The sequence below is a fragment of the Neomonachus schauinslandi genome, chromosome 12 (genome assembly GCF_002201575.2).
Source record: "Neomonachus schauinslandi chromosome 12, ASM220157v2, whole genome shotgun sequence".
Lineage (NCBI taxonomy): Eukaryota > Metazoa > Chordata > Mammalia > Carnivora > Phocidae > Neomonachus > Neomonachus schauinslandi.
The window spans coordinates 37,986,108-38,011,296 of NC_058414.1; the positions used below are offsets into that span (position 1 = coordinate 37,986,108).

The 25,189-nt window shown below is 40.7% G+C and overlaps 1 protein-coding gene across 1 annotated transcript in view; it reads left to right on the forward strand.

The window, feature by feature from the left end:
* The window catches only part of ASB4 (ankyrin repeat and SOCS box containing 4), a 66,266-nt gene extending 47,554 nt beyond the window's left edge, over positions 1-18,712 (forward strand). The window contains exons 3-5 of the mRNA XM_021689777.1: positions 7,183-7,673; positions 16,960-17,073; positions 18,524-18,712. Coding sequence (XP_021545452.1) covers positions 7,183-7,673; positions 16,960-17,073; positions 18,524-18,712 — 794 coding nt within the window. The remainder of the gene's footprint in view (positions 1-7,182; positions 7,674-16,959; positions 17,074-18,523) is intronic.
* The last annotated feature ends 6,477 nt before the right edge of the window (positions 18,713-25,189 follow it).

A 25,189-nucleotide genomic window follows, 5' to 3' on the forward strand; every position in this document is an offset into this window, starting at 1 on the left:
TTTTAATTACAATTTGCTTGGATATCTGGTAGGGTGAGCACCCCTTCTTCACGACCTCTTCTTTCCTTCTCATTCTTTTTGCTTCTCTTTTCCAAAATTGATATGCTCTTTACTCTGCAAATTCTGTGGGAAAAAAATGTTTGAATGGCATCGAATTTATAGATTAACCCAGGCAACATTGTCATCCTTACAATACTGAATCTTCCTATCCACATAGTGAAGCGTCCCATTTATTGAAGTCCTTTGCCTCCGATCAAGTCTTTATCATTATCTCCATAATGATCTTGTTTATATCCTGAAAAATAAATGAGAAAAACACAAACAACCCACTGAAAAATGGGCAGAAGCTATGAAGAAACAATTAATACAGGTGGGCATCTTGTTGTCGAGAAGACATTCGACTTGCGGGTAACCAGGGGCATGCAAATGGAATAAAAAATACCATTTTACACCATATAATTGGTAAACATTAAACAGTTTGATGGCATCAAGTGTTGTAAGTGATATTGAACCTTTAAACTCTACTGATGGACATATGAACTGGTATAACCACTGATATATATAATTTAATATAGTTAAAAATGCTCACATACTAGTACCCAGTAATTTTATTTCTCTCTCTCAAGAAACTCCTGCACAATTGAAAGGATATAGTTATTATGAAAAAGCTTAACAACTGTCTTTAGTAAAGGAATAGTTAAGTTGTAGTTTAATTATATAATGTGAAGCTATTCAGCAGCTGAAATAAAAAAAAAAACAGCTTTCCAGTCAAAAACATAATGCGACTAATAAAAACAGGTTGAAAAGAGATGCCACTTATATAATTTTTATGAACACAAAATAATAGTATATATGCTGTTTCTGGATACATATATGAGTGATAAAAGAACAAAAATTTATAAAGGGACGACAAAAAACAATTTTAGGATAGTAGTCGTGGTGGAGAAAGAAAGGGAAGAAAGGTGAAATGAGCTGGATTTTTTTTTTAAGATTTTATTTATTTATTTGACAGAGAGACACAGCGAGAGAGGGAACACAAGCAGGGGGAGTGGGAGAGGGAGAAACAGGCCTCCCGCTGAGCAGGTAGCCCGATGCAGGGCTCGATCCCAGGACCCTGGGACCATGACCTGAGCCAAAGGCAGACGCTTAATGACTGAGCCACCCAGACGCCCCTGGATTTTTTTTTTTCTGTAAAAATTTATCTGGGAAAATATAAAATTAAAGCAAATATGGCAAAAAATTATCTGTCAGATATGGGTAGTGGTATATAGATGTCTGTTATAATATTTTCTGCATGTTTGAATTTTGTATAATTTGTAAAACAGCTTAGATTTGGTGCTGATATAATACCAGATATTTAGATGTAGTAACACAGTAGATTTCTAACCTAACTCCATTTTGCATATAAGCACAAAATACTTTTGAATTGTAAATAGATATGAACATTTTCAAGAATGCAGTTACAGTATAAATCAAGGCAAGATTGGACTTGGTTTTATTCAGAACTTTACCAATGTTTACCCTCATTTTCCCCTCACTTTCCCTCATTCCCCCATTCCTTCGTTATGACAATGACCTTTGTGGTATCTGAATTATAATGCAAAACACGCTGGTCAGTTCAAATACACAGCTGTTAGGCTTCTACTTATGGGTTCAAGTAAATCACTATTTCATTATGGCATCTAGGATAGTTATTAACATATTGAATTTTGTACTACATCATTGTAATATTTATATTATTTGTAACAATCATAACTATGTAGTGGTAATTATTAGAAATTACTTTCATTTTGCCTACATAGGTTAGCTAAGTATTGTATCTAGTTATTTTTAAGATTTATTTATTTATTTTAGAGAGAGAGAGAACACTTGGGGAGGGGGCAGGGACAGGGGCAGAGGGAGAGAGACTCCCAAGCTGACTCTGCAACAAGTGCAGAACTGGTTGCGGGGCTCAATCTCATGACCCTGAGATCACAACTTGAGCTGAAACCAAGAGTGGGTCCCTCAACTGACTGTGCCACCCAGGTGTCCCTATTTATTTTTAAAAGACTAGATATGAAAGTAGATGCTATTATCTATGGATTTCCTTGCAGAATAGGAAGGCTGTCTTAAAGGGTTGAGAAGCACTGGGGTGGCCTCATCCTCTGCCTCACCACTGATCTTCCCACTTACACACAGGCTCTTCAGGAAATCAAGTCCATTAAGACAAGAAGGAGGCAGGGTCTGGTTTAGGAATATGGTAGGGGATGTGGATTCCCCGAGTCTGGAAATATAGAGAAATGACAGTTTCTGTAGTGACAGAGACTTGCTCTCTGCTGCACTCTTAAGTAGCTCTCAAGGTGCCAGAAGTTGTGGGGAACGTGGATGGTCTGGAGAGGATGCTTCTGAGGACCAACCCTTAGCCTGTAGGGAGTAGCAAAGCCCAACAGATGGCGCCACCATGATGACTGAGCACTGATGATCAGCCAGTCTAACAAATGGGCACGTGAGGCAATTGAATTTTATTTGAAAACAAAAAACAAAAAAGAAGAAAACGTGAAGTCTCATAACTAAGACTGATGAAATTGATTCTCTCTGTTGGGAGTAATGAAAGGATACTATCCCACAGTATGGGAGAAGAGAAAACATTTAATACTGACTGGCATCATGTCCCTCAGTAATCCTGGCTTCAACATTATCTTTTCCCTCCGGCCTGGCCTAGTCATTTCTTGTGACCAGTTCCCACTCTTTCTGTTCAGATTCTCATCCTGTGTCCCCTCTTCATCCCATTCTTAGTGTACCCAAATCTCTGTCTTCTTTGCCCACAGGCAGAATCTGAAAAGTCCTTGTTCTTTATCATCAGTACAAATTAAAATTTGTATCTGTCTCCTTTACTAGCATTCCAGACTACTTCTGGGGACCATCTTGCATACATTTAAGGGTTCATGAAGGGCCCTCTCTCATTAAAAGTGACTTTACCCAAGAAATAATTTATCCCTGAATGAAATAATTTATCCCCTACAATGAAAATTGCTGTAAATTTTTGGGAAGGATAGTTTACAGAGTGTAAAGAAAACTGTTAGAGAAATAGACCATATTTCTGCACGGAGAGACTCTATATTGTAAGAATGTCAGTTCTTCCTAAAATTGATGTCTACACCAAAGTAAGTTCCAGGTGAATCAAATGTTAAACATTTTTAAAAATGTATAAAAAACTAAATTATAATTAATCTGGATAGCTATGCAAACTCTGAGAGGAAGACATTCTAATATTTTTTAAAACTGGGAAAAATTTGACTATCGAAAGTTAATGTCATTGTATTTAAGAAAAATCAAAGTGGTTAAAATTTTGTAGCAATTATAACATAGGCTTACATCTTATTTTAATGAATGGTTCATATAAATGAAAACAAAGCAGGAAGTCTGGAATGTATAAAAGGACAAAAGTTTAGACAATTAACTAAAGAAGAAATACACTAGTTAATAATTACAGAGAAAGTGTTCAAACTCTAGTAATCAAATGAACTTAGATTTTTTAAAAAAAGAAGACCATTTCTAACTTCCAAACTAGCAAAAAATGTTTTTTAAAGTATAACAACATACTGGTGAGTGAAATATCACTGCTACACATCAATGAGTTATATAACTTGAGACAATTATTCATAAAAGTCCTTAAAACAGTTCACACATTTCAGCTTAATAATTCTATGTAGGAGGAATTTATGCCAAGGAAATAATCTTAAAATTTTCATACAAATTTATTAATTTTAGCATTAATTATGAGATCAAAACATTCGAAAAAAATCCTCATATCCAGCAGTTGGGTAAACTAACTTGTGGAATATCATGTAATTCCTTTCAAATGACATTTAAAGTAATTCTGTAACACCATGGAAATATTTATGGTAGTAAGCAAAAGGCAATGTTGGTCAATAGCAATGTTAAAATTTGTCTAAGCTAACTGTTACTTAGGAAAACAAACATTTAAACACAATGACATATCACTACACACCCACCAGATTGGCTAAAATTAAATAGAGCAAAAATACCAGCCATAGATGAGCATGTGGCCCAACAAGAACCCTCACGCATGGCTTATGGAAGTGTAAACTGGACCTGTTTGGCACTATCTAGTACAGGTGAAGGTATGCACACCCAATGAACCAGTCATTCCATTCATAGGCATAGAACCCAGAAACGCCTGCATGTGAGCACCAGGGTACAGGAATGTACAAGAATGCTTAGCACAGCAATGTTTGGAATAGCCTGAAACTAGAAATGTCCATCACCAGTAGGATGGATAGATTGTGGATTACTTGTGCAGTGAGACAGAACACAATCAAATGAACGAATGACAGCTTCAGCATCACAACATAGATTATTTTCACAAACATAATGTTGAATGAAAGAAGCAAGTCATAGAAGAATATGTGTTTATTATTTCACTTATATAAAGTTCAAAAATAAATGAAACAAAACTTTCTTGCTTAGGGATACATACAGAGGTGGTAAAACTATAAGAAATGCATAATACTCAGGAGAATAATACCTTGGGCGGGCTGGAGGAGTTGAGCTGGGGAAGGAGCGTAGGAAAGTGGAGGGCTTCTCTGGCTCTTGGAGGTGTTTGATTTCTTGACCTGGCATATGATCGAAGATGGAGGCAGACACTGGAGTGATATATCTATAAGCCAAGGAACCCCAAGGATTGTCAGCCATCACCAGAAGCTGAGAGAGAGCCATGAGACAGACTCTCCCTGAAAGCCCTTAGGGGAAGCCAACCCTGCCGACATCCTAATTTCAGACTTCCAGTCTCCAGAACTATGAACACATTCCTGTTGTCTTAAGCAACCTAGTTTGTGGTACTTTGTTACGGCAGTGCTAGGAAGCTAACACACTGTATTTTCACATTAAGAATACTTATTAAGGGGAGCCCGGTGGCCCAGTCGGTTAAGCGTCTGCCTTCGGCTCAGATCATGATCTCAGCGTCCTGGGATCGAGTCCTGAGTCGGCTCCCTGCTCAGCAGGGCATCTGGCGTCTTGCTTCTCCCTCTCCTTTTGCCCCTCCCCACACTTGTGCTTGCTTTCTCTCTCGCTCGCTCACTTTCTCTCAAATAAATAAATAAAACCTTTTTAAAAAAAAAGAATATTTGTTAGAAGTTTCCAAGAATTTATAGTTGAGGTCTCTAATTTCTTGAATAAAGCACAAAATCTAAAATAAAAAAGTACTCAAATCGTCCCACTTTATATCTTCTCTGGAAAAGTTATGCTCAAGGATACAATTCAAATATAAAAAATAAAGATCTCCTATTCAGAAAAGAAATCTATGCAGCACATCTAGTTGTACCAACAGGTCAAGGATCAATAGTAAAAGTCCAAGTACATTAAAAAATAAAGGATGTGGTTTGTTCCAAGTTGGCCTGTAAAATTTTCATCCTGACCCTTTGATTCCTTTCCTTACTGGAAATTCTCCGGTGTCTGAAGTGACCCTGCATTTGGCTTCTGGGAAGCCATTCTTATTCATTCCATTTCCCTCCAGAGCAAAGCAGGGCTGACCTGGAAAGACATCTGACACAGAGCTTCTCCAGGGTGGAATACTGATGCACATGGATGGCTCTGTGGGAGACCATCTTTGGTTATAAGTCTGCTCTCTGCAAGTTGAGAGAACAGACAGCCTCCAAGTTTATAGCGCAAAGTGCTCTCGGAAACCTCACTGAGGGGTTGATTTTGTATAGGATGCTGAGCATGTGTGTAGGAGTATTGCCCTCCCTAAGTAGGTTCTGCCTGATCACAGGATGCCATAAACAAAGGCATAAAGGGGCAATATATGGAAAACAAATTTTTAAAAAATTCACAAAATGCAAGGTGATTTCTCTAGTCCTTTCAAGTTTTCAACTACCCAAAGAGAGCAAAGTACAGGAAAGATTTCTTCTAGAAAAATCATGAGGTAGGATGTACAGTGGTAAGAGGTTTTTGAAGCCAGGCTGTCTGCTCTCAGACCTTCGTTCTATCGCATCATAGCTTGATGTCGTTATTAGCCTTTCTAAGTACAAATTTCTTCATCTGTAAAATTAGGGTAAAAATTGCACCTATTGCAAAGGGTTGCTAGGGAAGATTCAATGAGGCAACATATGAAAAGCATTTAGCTCAGAATGTTACAAATGGTAAGTGCTTAATAAGTATTAGTTGCTGAAATAATAATCATTATAATAAAAAAATCTTTCCAGATTTAAACTTGAAGTAGTTATAAAAATTTCCAGTAGAATTGATTATAGAGTAGGCCCCCTACGGGTTGATGTGTTCACCCCATTAAATTAGGCAGAGAAGGAAAATTTCAGCTTCTTAAGTTGACCATTCTAGTACTTAACACACTCTATCAGAAAAATAAAATTCACTTCAGTTTCCTAGTGTGTTAGATAAGTGAGTCTGATTAAGTAATTTCTGTGGAGCTTTCCAAACAGTACAAATTTGTATTTCTAACAACCATTATCAGCCATAAATCAAATATGCCTCTAAGTCACTCTCTTTCTTTCAGTGAGTATTTCTATTAGACTGGCTTCTACCCCTTTCCAAGCAAAATATGACCTTTAGGCTAGCTTGGTGGTCACAGTGTTTGTGTTCTTAGTTTTTCCCCAGTTGTATTCTGCAGGAGTCTTAGACTTGGGTGGCTCTAGTATCAGCTGTTGGCAGTCAGAGCTGGGCAACTTCCATAATACTAAAGTTTGCTTGGGCCAAACTTTCAGGTTTCCCAGCTTTGAAAGAGAAGAAAAACATGATTTTGTGAAACATTCAAAGAAATTGGTGATATTTAAAGCCACCTGTGTGAGCTCCAAAGGTTGCAATATAACCCTTATTTTCAATGATATTTGCTATTTTATCGATAAAAGCTATTTAGTTACAGGAATCACTTTGTATTTTCCAATCCACCTGGGGAACCGAAACTCAATGGAGTGCTCTGGCTTTCCCGTGGAAATCGTCGGTTCTCCCCCGACCCTTACCCAACCCCAGTACATTTGCTGGTTGTCCAGGAGGCGGCCCTATTGTTTCAAATGCCTGGCTTCCCTGGGGACCAACAAAGGACCCTGGAAAGAATGGCTTATGTAAGGCAGTCAAAGGTTGAAAGGGAAGCGGTGGGAAAAGTCTTGAACCTCAGGAATAATGGCAAAATATGTTGACGCAATTGTCTTCCTCAATCGCCCTTTCTAGGGGCCAACGTGAACATGAAGACCAACAATCAGGATGAGGAGACGCCCTTGCACACGGCTGCCCACTTCGGCCTCTCGGAGCTGGTGGCCTTCTACGTGGAGCACGGGGCCATAGTGGACAGTGTGAACGCCCACATGGAGACCCCGCTGGCTATCGCCACCTACTGGGCCCTCCGCTTTAAAGAGCAGGAGTACAGCAGGGAGCACCACTTGATCTGCCGCATGCTGTTGGACTACAAGGCCGAGGTCAACGCCAGGGATGATGACTTCAAATCCCCGCTGCACAAGGCCGCCTGGAACTGTGACCACGTGCTCATGCACATGATGCTGGAGGCGGGGGCCGAAGCCAATCTCATGGATATCAACGGCTGTGCTGCCATCCAGTACGTGCTGAAGGTCACCTCTGTGCGCCCGGCGGCCCAGCCTGAGATCTGCTACCAGCTCCTGTTGAACCATGGGGCTGCCCGGATATACCCTCCACAGTTCCACAAGGTGAGGCTATGTGCAAGGTGCCCAGTGCAGAACCCGGTAGTCAGCAGGATCCCCAGAGACTCCAAGGATGGCTGGGTCTCTCCACTCTGGTGATAACTCAAGCTTATTTGAGGCTTGAGTCTCCGGCTAACTCCCTTTGATTCTCCAACTGACCTCACAATGACATACACGACCCTGGCGACTCGGTCCTTTTGGTTTGAAATCTGGGGCTGAGAGCTAAAAATGAGAACAAGAGTGGCAGATAATTCTCCATGCCTCGTGTGAGCACCAGTGAACAGCTAGCAGCTTCTGCCAGACTGAGTTGAGAAAGATCAGAAAGCTACTTTAAGTCTCCTGCAGAGACCAGTGGCGTCAGACAGGAAAATACTTGCCATCTTTTGAGCAGAATATATTTTAAATTACGTACAGAATGTATTTTAAATTACGTATGGAACTGTTCTTGTTTTACATTTTTATCTCTGCACTGTCACTTATAACTCGTTCAGTCTAGACTTAGCCAAACTATTCATGCCAGGAATAAAGAAGCCTGGACTTTGGGATCAAACAAACTTGGGTCTTTCCACTTCCCTAAGAATTTTACTTTGAATACATTACTTAAGTCTCCCAAGCCTCAGATTCTTCCACTGTGAAATGGGTACACTCTGCCTTTATGCTTTTGCAATAATATGCAGACGTGATCCTACATTAGAAGGAAAGTAATCTTACTAGTAGCACACAGATATATTCAGAGCCCAGAGGATGGTGCAAACCTTTCTTTACTCTTCCTCTTCAGTCGCTTCAGTCCTTGCAGAGTGCCTGCCCCAGCTCCATCCCACATCTGCAAGTACCTCTCCCTTGGTCTCTGTTCATCTTCTTGCTCCACCTACATCTCATTAGTAGGGCCATCTTCATAGTGCAACTTCTAGAAGACAGACAATTGATCTCTTTCTACTATGGCTCACTCCACAAAGCATAATTCCGTGTGTATTTATTTTCTAAGGCCACCTTCTTTCCAGAGCAAAGGGTGGAGAGGGAGGAAGGGCATGGAGGTTCCAGCGAGGTTCCACCTCACTTTATCTGTGAATAATAACTGTTTTCTCCTAAGTTTGCTTTCAGAATGAAACAAGATGACATTTGAGAGGTGTTGGCACTGTGCCTGGTGAGTGGCAACCATTAGAAAAATGGCGGCTGTCATTCTTGCTATTATTACGTATTTTTGATCAGTGGAATCAGTGCCCTGGGCCTGGGTTAGCCACAGGGGGCCTCTCCAACCAGGAAAGACAATGTGGGAGACTGCCCAGAGACAAAATGTCGTGTTTTAGCCTGAAACTCACTGCTGGTTGACTGTGGATGAAACCAGTCTCTGTGAAAGTAGCTAGAATACCCTTTCCTCTTTTTTTCCCCTTTGAGAGCCAGATTGAGGGAAATGGGCTTTCACAGGGAGTTTCTGCTCTCCAGTAAGAAGTCTTGCAAATGTGAAGAAGGTCCCCAGGTCCTTTTCCCAAAAGCAGTCCCCTGAGAGGTGACAGTGAGGAGGCTTAGGAGCAGAGACTTAGCGATGAGTCCTGGCTTGGCTATTTATGTGCATTACGATTTCTGAACAAGTCCCTGATCTCTCAGATCTCAATTTCCTCATCTGAAAAAATGAAGGTAAAAATATCAGCTTTTCCAAAATGTTTCAGGAATAAGTGGGTAAGATATGTCCATCATCCAGCCCAGTAGTGGCGCTCAACAAAATTGTTTCCTTTCATCTTCCTCCTCTCAAAATGTACACCTCATCTATTGCAGGAGTCCGTCCTCCTAGCTTTACTTTGGTGGCTCCGCAAGCCTGTAACATCGGTGTCTGATTGTGTGCTCCAAGGACGTTATCCAGAGTTAGCATGTTCTTATTCCATTATGTTTCGCTCCTCTGAACTCCTCCAGTTTGGCCATATGCTAAAGAGATTTAGGATGGGATTGGCTCCTGGTTGATGGCTGGTATTATAAACATTTTTGTTGCTACCCAACAGACAGTGTGAGGGAACTGGCCCCCTTCCAAAGGAAAACTAAAGAAAAACTATTCCATTTACTATGCAGATGCTTCAAAGTGATTTAGCACAACTACTCCACAGCCCGACTTTCCAAAGAGAAAGTCATCTTTATGACAAGTAAATGACTGACTCATTTATCCAGAAGATAAAGTGATTTGTTCTCCTGTGGATGGGGAATTCAGTTTCCTTATTTACAAGGAACAAGGTCAGAACTGAAGATGCTGTCTTCCAAATACAAAGCAAATTTGTAGAGGGTGTATTTCACTGAAAGCCAATGTATAAATTACATAAGGGAAAAAAAAGAATTATAGGGTCTGCAATTGCTTTCCAGGGTACAAAAGGACATTTGATTTTTTTTCTCTCGGCATAATTCAGAAGGAAGTGACACCCCAGGGAGCCAAGATTGGGTTTTCTTGTAGGGCAAGAAAGACATTTTTCTAGGGGAGGGAAAGGTATGTGAGGGTTTGGGGGAGGTAAGGATGATTTCTGCTGTTGAACAATGCTGCAAATGAAGCCCAGAATACAAGCAGTCTCTTTGATCATTAGGTACTTTTCTGCACACAGATATATCAATATAAAAAGAATTTTTTGGCCGAAGTGGCTTACAGAGGTGGCATTGTTTTGGAAGGGTGGCAGGGAGATTTATCTTGAATTTCTTTTTTAATTTATGCTTCCAGGGGCCAGATGATGAGAGCAAGTGTCTAGAGGTCTCTCCAGGTGCCACCATTGTAGAAAGAAATTTTTGTCCGACTGTTCTTCCCTGAAGAGAGAATAGAGACACCAGAGACTCACAGAAAGTGAAGGTCTGTTTCCAGGTGGACAAAGAAGAAGCAGAAGCTTCTCCCCCTGAGTCCACAACAGTCCTTTCTCATTTGATGGTCAAGGTTCCTGGTATAGTCAGGGTAGAGTGATGATATGGAGTTTGGTGTCTCTTAAGGATCTCTTTTGTTGTTGTTGCCCAGTAGAATAATTATCGAGGCCTGAAGACAGTGTGTCCAACTGTCTTAGTTCTGGAAGAAGCCTGACATGCCAGTGAAGAGAACTGGGAGGCTGTCAGGCTCCTAACGAAGACTTTCATGCTATGAGAACCATCTTCTGTGAGCCGAAAACATAGTGGTCAGTGTCAGCAAAACCTAATGACAGCAGTGGGAGCTTTGGACTTTGTGCATCGAAAGACTGCAGGTTAAGAACTACTTAATTTTTTTTTTTCGGCCAAATGAAAGGTAACAAGTTATCTCACTGTGATATATGGGAGTATGCCAGGTGCAAATTGAGGCACCAGATGTGTGAAGGAGGCTCCTGAAATATGAATGGATGATGTTCCTGTACACATAACTTAGCTTGAACTGTTTCTGAATGGAGGCTGGGAATAATGTTGCCGAATAAAATACAGGATGCTCAGTTAAATCTGAAGTTTAGATATATAATAAGTACTTTTTCATATAAATATGTCCCATGCAATATTTGGGACACGGGGTGCGCCTGGGTGGCTCAGATGGTTAAGCGTCTGCCTTCGGCTCAGGTCATGATCCCAGGGTCCTGGGATCGAGCCCCACATTGGGCTCTCTGCTCCTTGAGGAGTCTGCTTCTCCCTCACCTTCTACTGCTGCCCCCGCTTGTGCTCTCTTGCTCTCTCTGTCAAATAAATAAATAAAATCTTAAAAAACAATATTTGGGACATGTTTACACTAAAAATTCTGTGTTGTCTATCTGAAATTCAAATTTAATCTGGCAGTCAATAGTATTATTATTATTAGTTAAATCTGGGAACCCTTATCTGGAAGTAGGTAATGTGTTGCAAGAGGAGAGTAACTTTTATCTACGTCTCTTCTGTGATCAAGGTGTTGGCAGGAAGGGGAAAGTAGGGAATATCTGGGGACAAATTACCTGTGTTGGGTAAGTGAGCATTTTGTCTTTAAATATAACGAGTGCGGCTTCCGTGAAGAGTGAGCGTGACCGGGGAATAAGTGTAGAGCAGAGGCCAGTTTTCTGAGTGGCCCTTAAACCATGTGCAGAGCCTCATTACACGCTTTCTGATTTCTCCATACTTTTTTGGTTTATAACTCCATTATAAGTATACTTTTGATTCAAGCCTTGGATTAATTTCAGCTATCATCTCTGTACTAGTGACTCTTAAATGTAAATCTCTATTTTGGATTATCAACTGATTACCCACGTACTTCTCACCACAGATCATCCTTTCAGAAAGGATTTATCTGGAGGTCTTTAGAGAAGGATGTGATGTTCCCGATGGTGACTATGTTTATATCACCAGCAACAGCTTTACATTCGAAAGAGAATTCTTTCGAAATTTCAACAAAACTCAGCCTCAAATAATTATGGTAAAGAGTGATTCTTGTTTCAAAATATCTGTGCAATGAGATTTGTGTCCTGAAACTACTAATTTCACTGGCCGTTATCTAAGAATTAAAATAAGGTAATTAGAATATATTTGAAAGAGCACTAAACTCAGATTAAGAAGACATGAGGTTAAGTCCTCATGCTTCCTCTTACTGTATGCCTCTCTGTTTCTCAATGTTCTCATCTCCAAATTGAGGGGGGCGGCGGTGAGTAATCTTTAGGGTCCCTTGCAACTCTAGCATTCTGATACAATGGTAGTAGTTTAGAACTAGTATACAAATTAATTAGTCAGCTTCAGATTTTGTCTGTCTCTTTCATCTGGAGCTCTGTATCTGTCATCCTCATCCCAGCTCCAGAGAAAAGAGCAGCCCCAGTTGCCTTAATTTTCTAAGGCCATGGTACTGAAAAGTACCGAGATGGGAGTCCTTCTGGCTACACTTTCTGTAGACACGAAAATGAGGACTCTTCAGAGGTCCTTTAGCAATGAGTCTCTGGCTCCAACCTACCTCCCTACCCTCTTATGGGTTGATGATATAGGACTGTTATTTATGTGGTTAGGCATGGCTGAAAAAGCCATGGTCAGCTGCTCCGCTTTGTGCACTGTGCCCAGAATATGCATGTGAATGGTTCCTCTGCATTAAGCAAGTATATATGTTGTGCTCATTTGGACCCAGCCACATTCACTGATTTAGAGCTTCGATACATACAGTTAGTCTGTGATGGCCTATGCCTGTGCTTAAACATGGGACAACTGAAAGCATCTGAATGCTGGAAATGGACTCACAGTGGCTCACGAGAGCTGAGAAATTATCAGGAATTGTGCGAGCTGGTTGTTAAGTGCAGCATTATTAAAAATTAAATCAAATCGAGACGCCTGGGTGGCTCGGTTGGTTAAGCAGCTGCCTTCGGCTCAGCTGCCCCAGGGTCCGGGGATCGAGTCCTGCATCGGGCTCCCTGCTCAGCAGGGAGTCTGCTTCTCCCTCTCCCTCTGCTTCTCCCCCAGCTTGTGCTCTCTCTCTCTCTCTCTGACAAGTAAATAAATAAAATCTTTAAAAAAAATTAAATCAAATAAGCTTACAACAAATAGAGTATACTAAAAACAAAGATAATAGATATTTAAAACACATTATTTTCTAATTATTTTCTTTATATTTCTTAATCATTTTCCTCTACATACCTATGCTCTTGATGCTTTAGGCGTCTATTACACCTGTGTAGTGGAAACATTGTATAATGCCTGGTTACTGCACATCTCTTCCCTGCAGTGCATTCAGTGATCTCAGGTTGGTAGCTATGAATAGGCCACGATGGGAGTATTTACACCACAGAAATCAGCAAATGCTACTGATCAGACTTTGATTTATTGCTTTGTTGGTGTCTAGACCTAAGAAATTAATGGAGAGAATATTACTAATACAGATTAAACCTAAAAGTATGTAGTGTCCATAGCTCTGACATTGTGAATAGCACAAAAAATGGGGAAATATGACCCCAGTATTCAAAAACTATTATACATTTCCAGAAAAAAAGTTACTCACATCATTGATGAATGAGTGAAGTTCCAATGTAGGTCTTCATTGTTTCATATTTGTGGAATGGTTACTCTTTTGTGTAATAAAATTATCAACCAACATTCATATAACAACTACATGTATTCTTCAATTGCAGACATAGATTTTGGCTATGAATGTAATCCAATATCCATACAAAATTGATAGCAAAAATCAGTGAAAGTATTCTGTAAGAACCAATTAACTGTACAAAATAAGAAATAAAGAGTACTGGATATTTTATTATTCATACACTGTGGGCTGCACATTCTTTGTATTAGTAAAAATTTGTATTGCATTTATGTACATATAAATATACGCACAGTTTTTCCTTTTCCAGAAGGCCTGTTATTGAACATTTTTTTGCATGCCACTGACTCAAACTTCAATTTCAATAAAACTCCCTTATTACTTCTTGAGACCCTCTGGTTGGCCTGTTTGCTGGGACTGACACAGTCCTCTACTGAGGCCAGGCCTCCTGATTTGAAACCATGCTCCAATAAATTCTTACAAATCTTTCTTTCCTGATATCTCCACTCTGATGACCCTGCTTCATCTCACCATATTTTGTTGTTCCTGATTCCCATTGGGTTTGGGCCATTGCAGCTGGGTTTTGATGTGTTATATTAGAGGAGAACTGCCATCTCCTTTGTCTCATGCGTTTGTAAGAGAAGTTCTGCTAAAATGAAACCCCCACCCACCTCTGTCCCCATCCTTATCTTATTCCACTTAACCTACTGATGAATTGGGCGGAGGAACTGAACTTACTTGTTCAACTGTGGGCCTAGAGAAAACCTGATTTCTTGGTTCTTCTGTGTAGTAGGCATCCAGGAACAAGCTCTTTACATCAGGCAGAGACCCATAGTTTGGGGATGCAAATTTAATCTTGGGGTGGAGTGTTAGGAAGCTTGATGTGGTCCCATAATTCAACATATTATATGTAATCAGTTTTATTAGTAATAAAAATAACATTCTGTTCTCTGATTATCATCTTTACTTCATTTTTTTAATAAGTTCTAAACTCAGCAGAGAAAGTTATTTATTGGGTCTCTAAAACTCTGTATGCTATGACGCCAAGGTCTTAAAGATGAGGATGGGTCAGCCCTAGTTACAACTGTGCATCCATCCTCTATCTGTCTCCCATAGTCTGATCCCTCCCTGTTTGAGTCCACCCAACTCCCGGTAAGCTGGCCTTCTAGTCAGATCTGGTGGTTTCTAATCTGTCTTCCTCTCCCTAATCTTCATGGCTCTGGTGATAACCCGGCTTCCAATGCTCTCCTCACCTGATGTCTTTCACTCTGATAGGCCTGATTTCCTTTTGACTTTTGGAGTCATACAGACCCGAATTTGAATCCCAGCTCTGTCATTTACTAGCTAAATAACCTTGGGTATAAATTTTTTCCGTCTTAGATTTTAAATCTGTAAAATGGGTATAAGTATAGGACTAACCTCATAGGGTTGTTTGAAGATTGAGCAAGGCAAATATGCAAAGATTTAACATAGTCTCTGACACATAATAAATACTCAAAAGATGGTAGCTATAACTTTTTTCCTTCTCCCTCTCTCCTGCTTGTTAGGATTCCCCAGGCTTTAGACCATGGTCCTCTACCATTTCCATTTATTCCCATTTAGAGTCTTACTGAGCTGTGTGGCATTAGCCAGCACATTCTTTAATGGCACACAGGTCTCCTCCTCCATCTTGGCCTTCTCAGTGGAGCATTATCGTGCACATTTTTGACTGACATTAAGACATTGCCTATGACATATCCTCCTGCCCATGATCTGACCATCCCCAAATTAGTATGCCCTTCCCATTTCCTCATTTCCGTCAGTGGCACCCCTATATGTCCTTGTTCTCAGGCTTGAAAGTTGCATTCTTTACTCCCCATAGCTGATTAGTCATTAAGCCCCCCTTGCTCTTTCTCAGAGCTTCGGTTACCCTTCATCTCGTGACTGACAGTGAAGCTAGCTGAGAAGCCATTTGGTGCACTCCCATTCAGCCTCCTTACTGCTCTCTGCCCTTGATATCCTTGTTTTCTCCTTTGTGCTTTTGTTCATGATGCTCAAGGGACACTTGATGATCTTTAAGCCAGTCTCTTATTATTTACTGACTTACACTGCTCGCTCTTTGAAATGTGTATGTCTTTTCTCTTCAACTAGGTTGTAAACTCCTTGAAGACAAAAAACAGGTCATAAACTTCTCAGAATTACTGTCATAGGGCTAAACACAGTGCTCAATAAAGGCCTCCTAATGGAATGAATTGATTGAATATAACCCTTTCTTGTTAAGAAAATGTAATAGCGTTCTCTTGCCTGTTAAGCCAGTCCCAAGCTCTTCAGACTGGTCTTGCAGGTAGACCGTCAGAGGGCTCCACCCTAACATGCTCTTAACATCAGCTCTTTCCTGACGTGGGCCTTCCATTTGGGTGACACCACATGCACACGCCCACACACACGCACATGCACACACATACACTGAACTGGGCATTAAAGTTATAATCTTTCTGTCTCAGTTTTGCCTAGGGCCTCAAGACAGTAGGTTCTTAACAGCCCACATTGAAAAATACAATGCTGGATCACTTGTGACCAACTTGTAAAGGAGGTAGAGAAGACCAGTGTTGTGACCCTTTTCCCAACAATAAGCTGAGGTTGGCAAGGACTGGGAAGTCAGGAAGAACTCTCCCAAGAAAGTTGTTTCAGTGCAAAGGCATGCCTCCCTTCCAATGGCAGCGATGGGGGGCTTTCTCCTCATATCATGTCCAGTGAAGGGTCTTGAAGACGACTCCACAGAGAGCTTGATATATGTTTTCTGGAGTTCCAAGGGAAAAATGGAACCGATGTGTAACTCATGATGAGAAAATTTAAAGGTTCAAGTCTGTGGCCGGGGTTGCTTGTCTGTTGGCAAAGGAAAGAAAGGCAGGTAAATTCGGAGTCAAGAGTACTTTTGCTGCAGGTTCCCTGTAGACCAGTTGCCGAACCAGCTGGGTCCCTTTGAAATGAAAGCAGACCACACTCAAAGGACTTCTGGAGATGGGTCGGTTTGGCAGAAAGAAGCTGGAGGTGTTCCAGTGGGGAGGGCTGAAGGTTGTAAGGGGAGGATGTGCCTTTCATCAGACTCCCACCTTCTTTGTTAGCTCCTCTTTCTCACTTGCCCCTGAATGTTGAAGGAAGTTAGTGTGATTTTATTAATCCTCCCATCTACGTTGGCACTAGCAGTGTGTTTGAAAACTCAAAGGCATGAAGCTTCACAAAAGCATTTCAGGGCTTCAAGGAGCCCAAGGAGTCCGTAGGTTCTCGATGTCTCCGTGAGAATGAATGAATCATAGACGTGCATTGAACAATTAAAGCTGCGTGCTTCCTTGACAGGTGATACAGGCTTGCCATTCTTGTCCCAGAGCAATCGAAGTTGTAGTCAATGCCTATGAACACATCAGGTGGAATGTAAAGTGGAAAAGAGCTATCCCCGACGATGACTTGGAGGTAAAGAATCCATTCACTTTCTGTGGTTTTCACTGTAAAATAGTTCAAGACTGCAATAGAAGTACAGAAAATTCTAATTAAAAACTGGTCTTGAGAATGCTTTTAAGAGATTCTCAAATGCAGTGAGACAAATGGTTATAAAACGTGAATATAAGAGGGGCACCTGGGTGGCCCAGTCGGTTAAGTGTCTGCCTTCGGCTCAGGTCATGATCCCAGGGTCCTGGGATCGAGCCCCGAATCAGGCTCCCTGCTCAGCAGGGAGTCTGCTTCTCCCTCTCCCTCTGTGTGCTCAACACACTCTCTCTCTCTCTTTCTTTCTCAAATAAATAAAATCTTTAAAAAGAATGCAGATGTTAGAATAAATAGATACATCGTGTATGTAGCATTTACAAATGTCTGGAGGATTTCTCCATTTAAGGGCAAGTTGAACATTTGTATATAAGTGACAGTTTTACTTTCTCAGTAATTTAGATAATTTAATAATAATAATAATAGTAGTAATATTTGAGATTGCTTATGTGATATTTTTACCAGAAGATTAGTTTTTCATGTAGGTTATTTCATTTGCTTTTTTGAAAAGATATATTTATTTATTTTAGAGAGAGAGAGAGGAGGAGGATGAGAGGAAGGGACAGAGGGAGAGGGAATCTCAAGAAGATGCCACACTGAGCGCTGAGCCCCACGTGGGGCCCAGTCTCACAACCCTGAGATCACAACCTGAGCCGAAACCAAGAGTCAGACACTTAACCGACTGAGCCACCCAGGCGCCCCTACTTCATTCACTTTTAGTTATTTTGAAGACTTTAGGTATATTAAAAATCCTTAATGAGTCATGCAGAAAGCCTTTGACAAAGCTGAGTTCTCACTCTGCAAATGGACTTTGCTGCCTTGGTAAACCAGCCCTCCCACTGAGCCTCCCATTCTTGGTTTTAGCAGTCACAGGCTGTCTCCAGCATGTGGAGAGGAACCAGTCACAGAGTGCAAAGCTCATCGGGCTCAGAGCCTGATGGCTTAGGTGCAATTGTACTCTGCTACTTTTGAACTATCTTACCCTTAAAAAGTTACTTATAATCTGCGTTAGCGTCATTAATAGAAAAAATATCTGAATGTATGGGCCACATAAGGCACATAGAGGGTATACAGTAGTATTTAGATTAATTTCAAATTGCTGTTTTGATATACGTTGGTCCAGGCAGTTCGCAGGAGTATATTTTATCTCATTTCCTGGGTTCTGAATTGTAGCATGGTATACCCCCTCGTCTCCCTTTTCTCCTCACATATCACTGCCTCAGCCCGTGTCTCAATTTCATGTTTAATTTTATCTCACGGTCAGAGACCCTAGAAAGCTGCCACTGTGTAAAAAGTAGGGACTAAGTGCGTCATTGTTGATTTCTACTGATGTAAACCCCAGGGCTTTTCTGCCTCTAACCTGTCATGCCTTCCTTTACAGAGACACTGGGATTTTTACCACTCTCTCTTCACTGTGTGCAGTAACTCTCCAAGGACTCTCATGCATTTATCGAGATGCGCCATTCGAAGAACGTTGCACAACAGATGTCACCGAGCAATTCCTTTGCTGTCCCTCCCACTGTCATTGAAAAAGTACTTGCTTTTGGAGCCAGAGGGAATCATTTATTAAGCCTTAGGAGACAGAAGTTCCCAATCCTAGATATTTAAGTGGACTCACCGGGTAGACACAGTTTGCATAAATAAAATGGTACTTGGGTTGATTATAACACTTCAGGGATTTCAAAACACTTGACAAACTCTATGTCATTAATCCTAGGGTATCACTGTGAGGGGAAATAAACAAGAAGTAAAGTTAAGGAATTCTCAAAGACAAGAATGTATCCAGAAGGTACTGACAGCAGTAATGACTAATGTGTATAGTGTTTTTCCTTGGTGCCTGATATATTTTTGTAAAACTTTTCATATATCATCTCATTTGAAATGGGACCCAGTTTTTCTTACAACCAATCTCATTCTCTCCCTTCTCAGTAATAGGTTTACATTACTGTTCAGTTGGCGAAATCATAGACTTTGTGATTGGCCTCTTAATCTCAGTGGCTTCCCCCAAACTCCCCTCCCACCACAGTTACCACTTAGCAGAGATTATGGTCACTAGTTTTGCAAACCTCTGTCCCCACTCTAAGCTCTTTAACTTATTTTTGGTGAAGAGAGCATATGAGCCTCATCAAAACAAGGAGATCTTTGAGTTAAAGGAGAAATGAAAAACAAAGACCAGTCCACTTAGTAGCCAAAAAATGGACATTTCAACATACGCTTGTTGAGCCATAGACTGGAGATGCAACGGGGAGTCTACAGCGAGGACTCCTGCCCTCCAGAATCTCACCATTTAGCAGAGGATCCGGACATACAAGCAGGAAACTGCAATGTCAAATGTCAGGGGTAACAATACAGGGTGCAAACTCATTTTTAGTGTTTCTGTTTCAAAGTCGTGTTTCTGACCCGAAGTGTGATTTTCCTTTTAAGCATGAACATGAAAGAGTGAAGGGAATTGCGTGACATAGAGGGAGGCCCCGCTGCCGTTAGTGTAAATGTATTGACTTTCAGTTTCTCTGAACATCTAGAAACTCTTTGATTTTACTATGATTTCCTGTTTAGTAAAAATATTGGGAAAAAATATTGCACACTCAATGGCTCCTATGTATGTGACAAGAAAGTTGAGTAAGATGTGTACAAGGAAGTGTGTGAAGGGAAGCCCTTCAGCTGATGACTTGGTCTCATTGTGTAATAGACTGACATTTCAGAACATTTTAGCCGGAAGATAAGGAGCGATGGCTGGCTACTGAAAGAGCAAAAGAAAGACTTTGAAAATGGTTAAAGTTGAAGAAACTTGGAAAGATAAGTGTGTCAATCAGGCTTGTTAGTTAGTGGTTTGCCAAAAGTGAAACCTAGATGATTAACCTCTGGACCTCAGGGTTGATGAGGCCAACTTTGCTTCGCCTTTTTGTTCTTGCTAATCACTTTTAGGTAAGCTCATTGCCTCTTAGCGTCGCTTTTTTAGAAGTTAGAGCAGAGGTAATTAAGTACAAACCAATCCATTTGCCAGTTGTGAGCAGGTTTCTTTTATTTGTGTGGTTCTTCATCTTTTTTTTCTTTTTTCTTTTGAGAGAGAGTGTGAGAGAGAGCACAGAGGGAGAGGGAGAAGCAGGCTCCCTGCTGAGCAGAGAGCCCTGATGCAGGGTTCCATCCCAGGACCCTGAGATCATGACCTGAGCCAAAAGCAGACGCTTAACAACTGAGCCACCCAGGCGCCCCATGGTTCTTCATCTTATTTAACTTTAGTTCCTTGAGTTTTGAGTAGAGATGATGTCAAATATTCCACCAGCCCACCACCTAGACTGTGCTTCTAAACTGGGATTCTTATACGTCCTGTGCCCTGTAGGAAAAAGCATGGCTAGATACAATAATGTTTCTGATTTTCCTCAGTCTTACTCAGATATTTTGAGTGAACTAATTTGTACTAAAACAAGATCTATATTGTGGAATAGGATGCTGAATTTGTATAAACTATTCATATAAAAACGTTGATCCTTCAAAAAATTGTTTGTGGCAAGTGGTGTTGGAACACATCCTAGAATGCTGGGCGGGGGCGCATGTCGCCCTCACCTTTAGGAATATTCTGGCCGAAAAATTTGTGATGCACTGTCTTTGTCAATAAAACGCTGAAGACAAAGGGAGAGGGTATTCCTGCATTAGGAAATGTTTCTCAATCTGCTTGCTTGTGCTTAGACATTTTATTAGTACAGAATACGTGCCTACTTGTTTTGAATTGTTTACTCACACATTTAAAGTCATTTCTCTTTATCTTTGAACTTTTATTTAGAGGACTTAAATAAAGCTCTTGTTTCCTTTCGTCTTTGGGAGTTGTTTATCTACTGATAAGACTTTTTCCCAATTGTCTACAGCTAGAGATCTCTGAAGAGCCCTACATGTTTCATTGCTGTCTTCAACATTGAGAAAGAAAAAGAGAATGAGGAAATGTGCCAGTAAATGAATAATATTTTCAAAAGAAAGTAAAGGGTAAACACAAATAAAAGGCAGGCTGTTACTGTAGGAACAAGAGTGTTGTTTTTTTTTTTTTAAGATGTATTTATTTGTTTTAGAGAGAGCAAGCAGGCACACGTGAGCAGGGGAGGGAGAGGGAGAGAAGCAGACTCCCTGCTGACCATGGAGTCCAACTGTGAGGCTTGAACTCACCACCCTGAGATCATGACCTGAGCTGAAATCAAGAGTCAGATGCTCAACCAACTGAGCCACCCAGGTGCCCCGGAAAAAAGAGTGTTTTAATCATAATAAAGAAATGCTACCACAGTCATTCTCTCCTGCCTGTCTCCATCTCTGTCATCCTGGTCCTTTCATTCCCCTTCATTCTCCCCATTCACACAACCCCGGGCAACAGCAACAGAGGAAATGATGTCTTCATGCCGCTTTTGTAACTTTCTGTAAATAGTCATTTAGTGGCCTGAGAAAACAAACCTCTTCTCTTTTGTAAGTTACATGTGAGGAAAGATCTTTAATAGGAGGGAAGACCACCCATCCAGCTTTCTCGCCTTCTCAGGATCTAGACGCACTTGTGTTCTATTTCTTAATCACTTAGTGTTACATTGCCACTTTGTCCTTCCATCCTGAACCCAGTGGCTTCTAATAAAAAACACAGCAGTTGAAAACTGATTGTACAGATAACCATTTGCAGTGGGTTATCAATGTTGGAAAGAACAGCTGAGCCTTATGTTTTTGTTACTCATCGGATTGTTTGCGAGGAACTCAAGTTTTAAATTGGCACACTTTCAAAACTTTAAGAAAAACAGTCCAAATTATTCACTCATTTTCTTTGAAACACAGACACCATGGGTGGTGTCTGGAAGAAATTCATTGTCACTCTCCTAAGAGTATAAACAGATGCATTACAGTTAGATGTTAAGAGTTTTGGCTCTGGTACCCATCTACCTGTGTTCATTTTCTGACTTCCAACCTTATCTGATCCATTATCTAGGGAAAAGGATGCACTTGGTCCCTGACTCAGTTTCCTTATTTATAAAATGGGAATGATAATGGTAACTATATCATAAAAATTTTACATGATTGTCTTGAGGTGTAGAGGAGGAAAAAGTTTTCCTTGACTCTCTTAGGATCTCAGGTTGGGTCTGAAAATTAAACTGACAAAGATCATAAAAGAAAGGCATACAAGGTTCTACATGATATGGAACCTTCATAAGGAAATGAGGATCTGAAAAAACAGAACTGAGTATTTTTATGTTAAGTTTGATTAAGAGTGGGCAGTTGTGTAGAAAATATGATGGATCCTTAAGGAGTATGAGGGGAAACTTAGCAAGTCCTCTTTGTTAGTATTCTTCTCTGGTGTTCCTTTGTCTTAAGAGATAAAGATGCTTCTTTCCTCCAGGTACAGGGAGGGCACTTCCCACAGGAAGGTTTTCCAACCTGTTTCAGGGGAGAAGATGTGGGAAAATCAGAGTTACCTTCTTGCTTCTGCTGTTTTCTCAAACTCCTTCAACTTGAAGTATTCAATATGACAAGATACCATACTTTGGGCAGCATGTCCTAAAACCCCATCAGAGGGTTAAATTGCTTTCACATTAAATCACATAGAACAGTAAGCATTTTCTCAGTATCATTGTCCTTGTTACTTTCATAATTATTATCATTTAGGGAGAGGTTTCTACCAGTAGGGTGAAGCTATAGCCAAAAGGGATACATAGTAGATTTTTGCTCACATTGACAAATACTTGTTGAGCTCCTCCTATGCACTAGGCACTTTGCTCGGGGCTGGAATCAATGAGGGAAACAAGACAAACCAGGTCCCTGACTTTCTTGGGCTTTTCGAGATAGGAGATGAAGGTTGAAATTACATGGATTTGGATGATTAGCAAACAAGCGAATTAATTACTTTAGGAAAAATTTCCCTTTTGCAAATGGGTTTATTTGCATATATGCAAATATGATAGTTCACCAATTAGACAACCTTGATGGAAGCAGAAGGTGAATGTTTGTTGTAGAGAGTAGAAGATGCAGTTGGCAGGGCTGGGAGGATCAAATTATGAAGTATCTCGAACCATGGGGAAGCACCATCAGGAACCAACAGAGTATTAGTATCATAATTGTTCTTTTTCCAACCTTATAACTTCTATGGTAGTAATAATTATGATACAACTGTGTAACATTTATATGGTATTTTATAATGTTCAGAGAACCTTCATGGTGCTTAAAACAGGTAATTGCCTTTACCGTTCCCCTCAACTCCTCTTCCCTGCCCCCCTTACAATTCTGAAGATTTAGACATGAAAAAAAAGTCTAAACATGACATTAATTAACCCTCTTCTTGTGTAAACCATTCCAATCATATGGAATGATTTACTCAAGCAAATAAATGACTATATAGCTTTGCATTTTTTTTAAAGTATTTTATTTATTTATTTGAGAGAGAGAGCACGAGTGGTGAGGAGCAACAGTGGGAGAGGGTGAAGCAGACTCCCTGCTGAGCAGGGAGCCCGACAGGATCCCAGGACCCTGGGATCATGCATGACCTGAGCCGAAGGCAGACGCTTAACCGACTGAGCCATCCAGGCACCCCAAGCCTTGCATTTTTTTTTTAATATCAAAAGCTAAAGAATGTTTTTTTTTTAGGGGCGCCTGGGTGGCTCAGTTGGTTGGGCGATTGCCTTCGGCTCAGGTCATGATCCTGGAGTCCCAGGATCGAGTCCCGCATCGGGCTCCCTGCTCGGCGGGGAGTCTGCTTCTCCCTCTGACCTCCCCTCTCTCATGCTCTCTCTCTCTCAAATGAATAAATAAAATCTTAAAAAAAAAAGAATTTTTTTTTTTAATTTACAGGGGGAAAAAAGGAACTCTTGCTTCCAAGACATAAGAGAGTGAAGGAATAGAGGCAAAATTTGAAGTTCTAAGACTGCATATAATTCTCGTCATGGCAGTGTTCAAGTGATAAATTGTTTACAGAAGCACTACTTGATTATGGTCCTTCAGGAGCCCCAGACCTCCCAACACTGCTGAAGTCTGTGCAACAATGAGAAACCTCTTAGGATGACCCACCAGAGAGAGCTTAGGCAGCCTCAAATGGTTTCTAAGTAACCTTTGGGTAGTTCTACAATAAAGATACCTATAAAGAAACTGCAGTGTTTGCTCCCATTTGTAAGCAATGCAGTGCCGCTCAGGGGGCAAAATATGGATTTTGGAATTCAATAGTTTGGGATTTCAATCTGGATGGTGCCGCTAAATATGTGTGAATTTGAGCCGGTTTCTTAATCCAAGTGTCAATTTCTTTATTTGGATAGAAAAGATTAACTTCCTGATTTACAGTGCTCTTTTGGGAACTAAATGAAATGATGCATGTAAAGCATCTAAAGCAGGGTCCTCTATGTAGTTGAACCCCAGTAAATGGTCAGATGCTACATGGGTCCGCTATGTGTGCACAGAGGGGACAGAATTATGTAATTATGCTGGAAAATATACAGTTTCCAAGACATTCATGTGCACAGGCCCGAGAAGTGACTTGTGGTTTTTATTGCATTTTATTTAATGATGACGATTTTCCTGTGGTACAAGCTCTCCTGTGGCACGCTGTTCCAAGCCCGCTGGATGTTGGTTTTCTGCTCTTCGTAGCTTGGCCTGAAGAGGGCAGTGTAGAACTTTCTCCCTGCCATAAATCAGAGCTGTGGGCTACTAACTGGCATCTAGCTCCCCCTTCTTCTTTTTTTTTTTTTAATTTTTTATTGTTATGTTAATCACCATACATTACATCATTAGTTTTTAATGTAGTGTTCCATGATTCATTGTTTGCGTATAACACCCAGTGCTCCATTCATTAAGTGCCCTCTTTAATACCCATCACCAGGCTAACCCATCCCCCCACCTCCTCTCCCCTCTAGAACCCTCAGTTTGTTTTTCAGAGTCCATCATCTCTCATGGTTTGTCTCCCCCTCTGGTTTCCCTCCCTTCATTCTTCCCCTCCTGCTATCTTCTTTTTTTTTTTTTCTTAACATATATTGCATTATTTGTTTCAGAGGTACAGATCTGTGATTCAACAGTCTTGCACAATTCACAGCATTCACCATAGCAC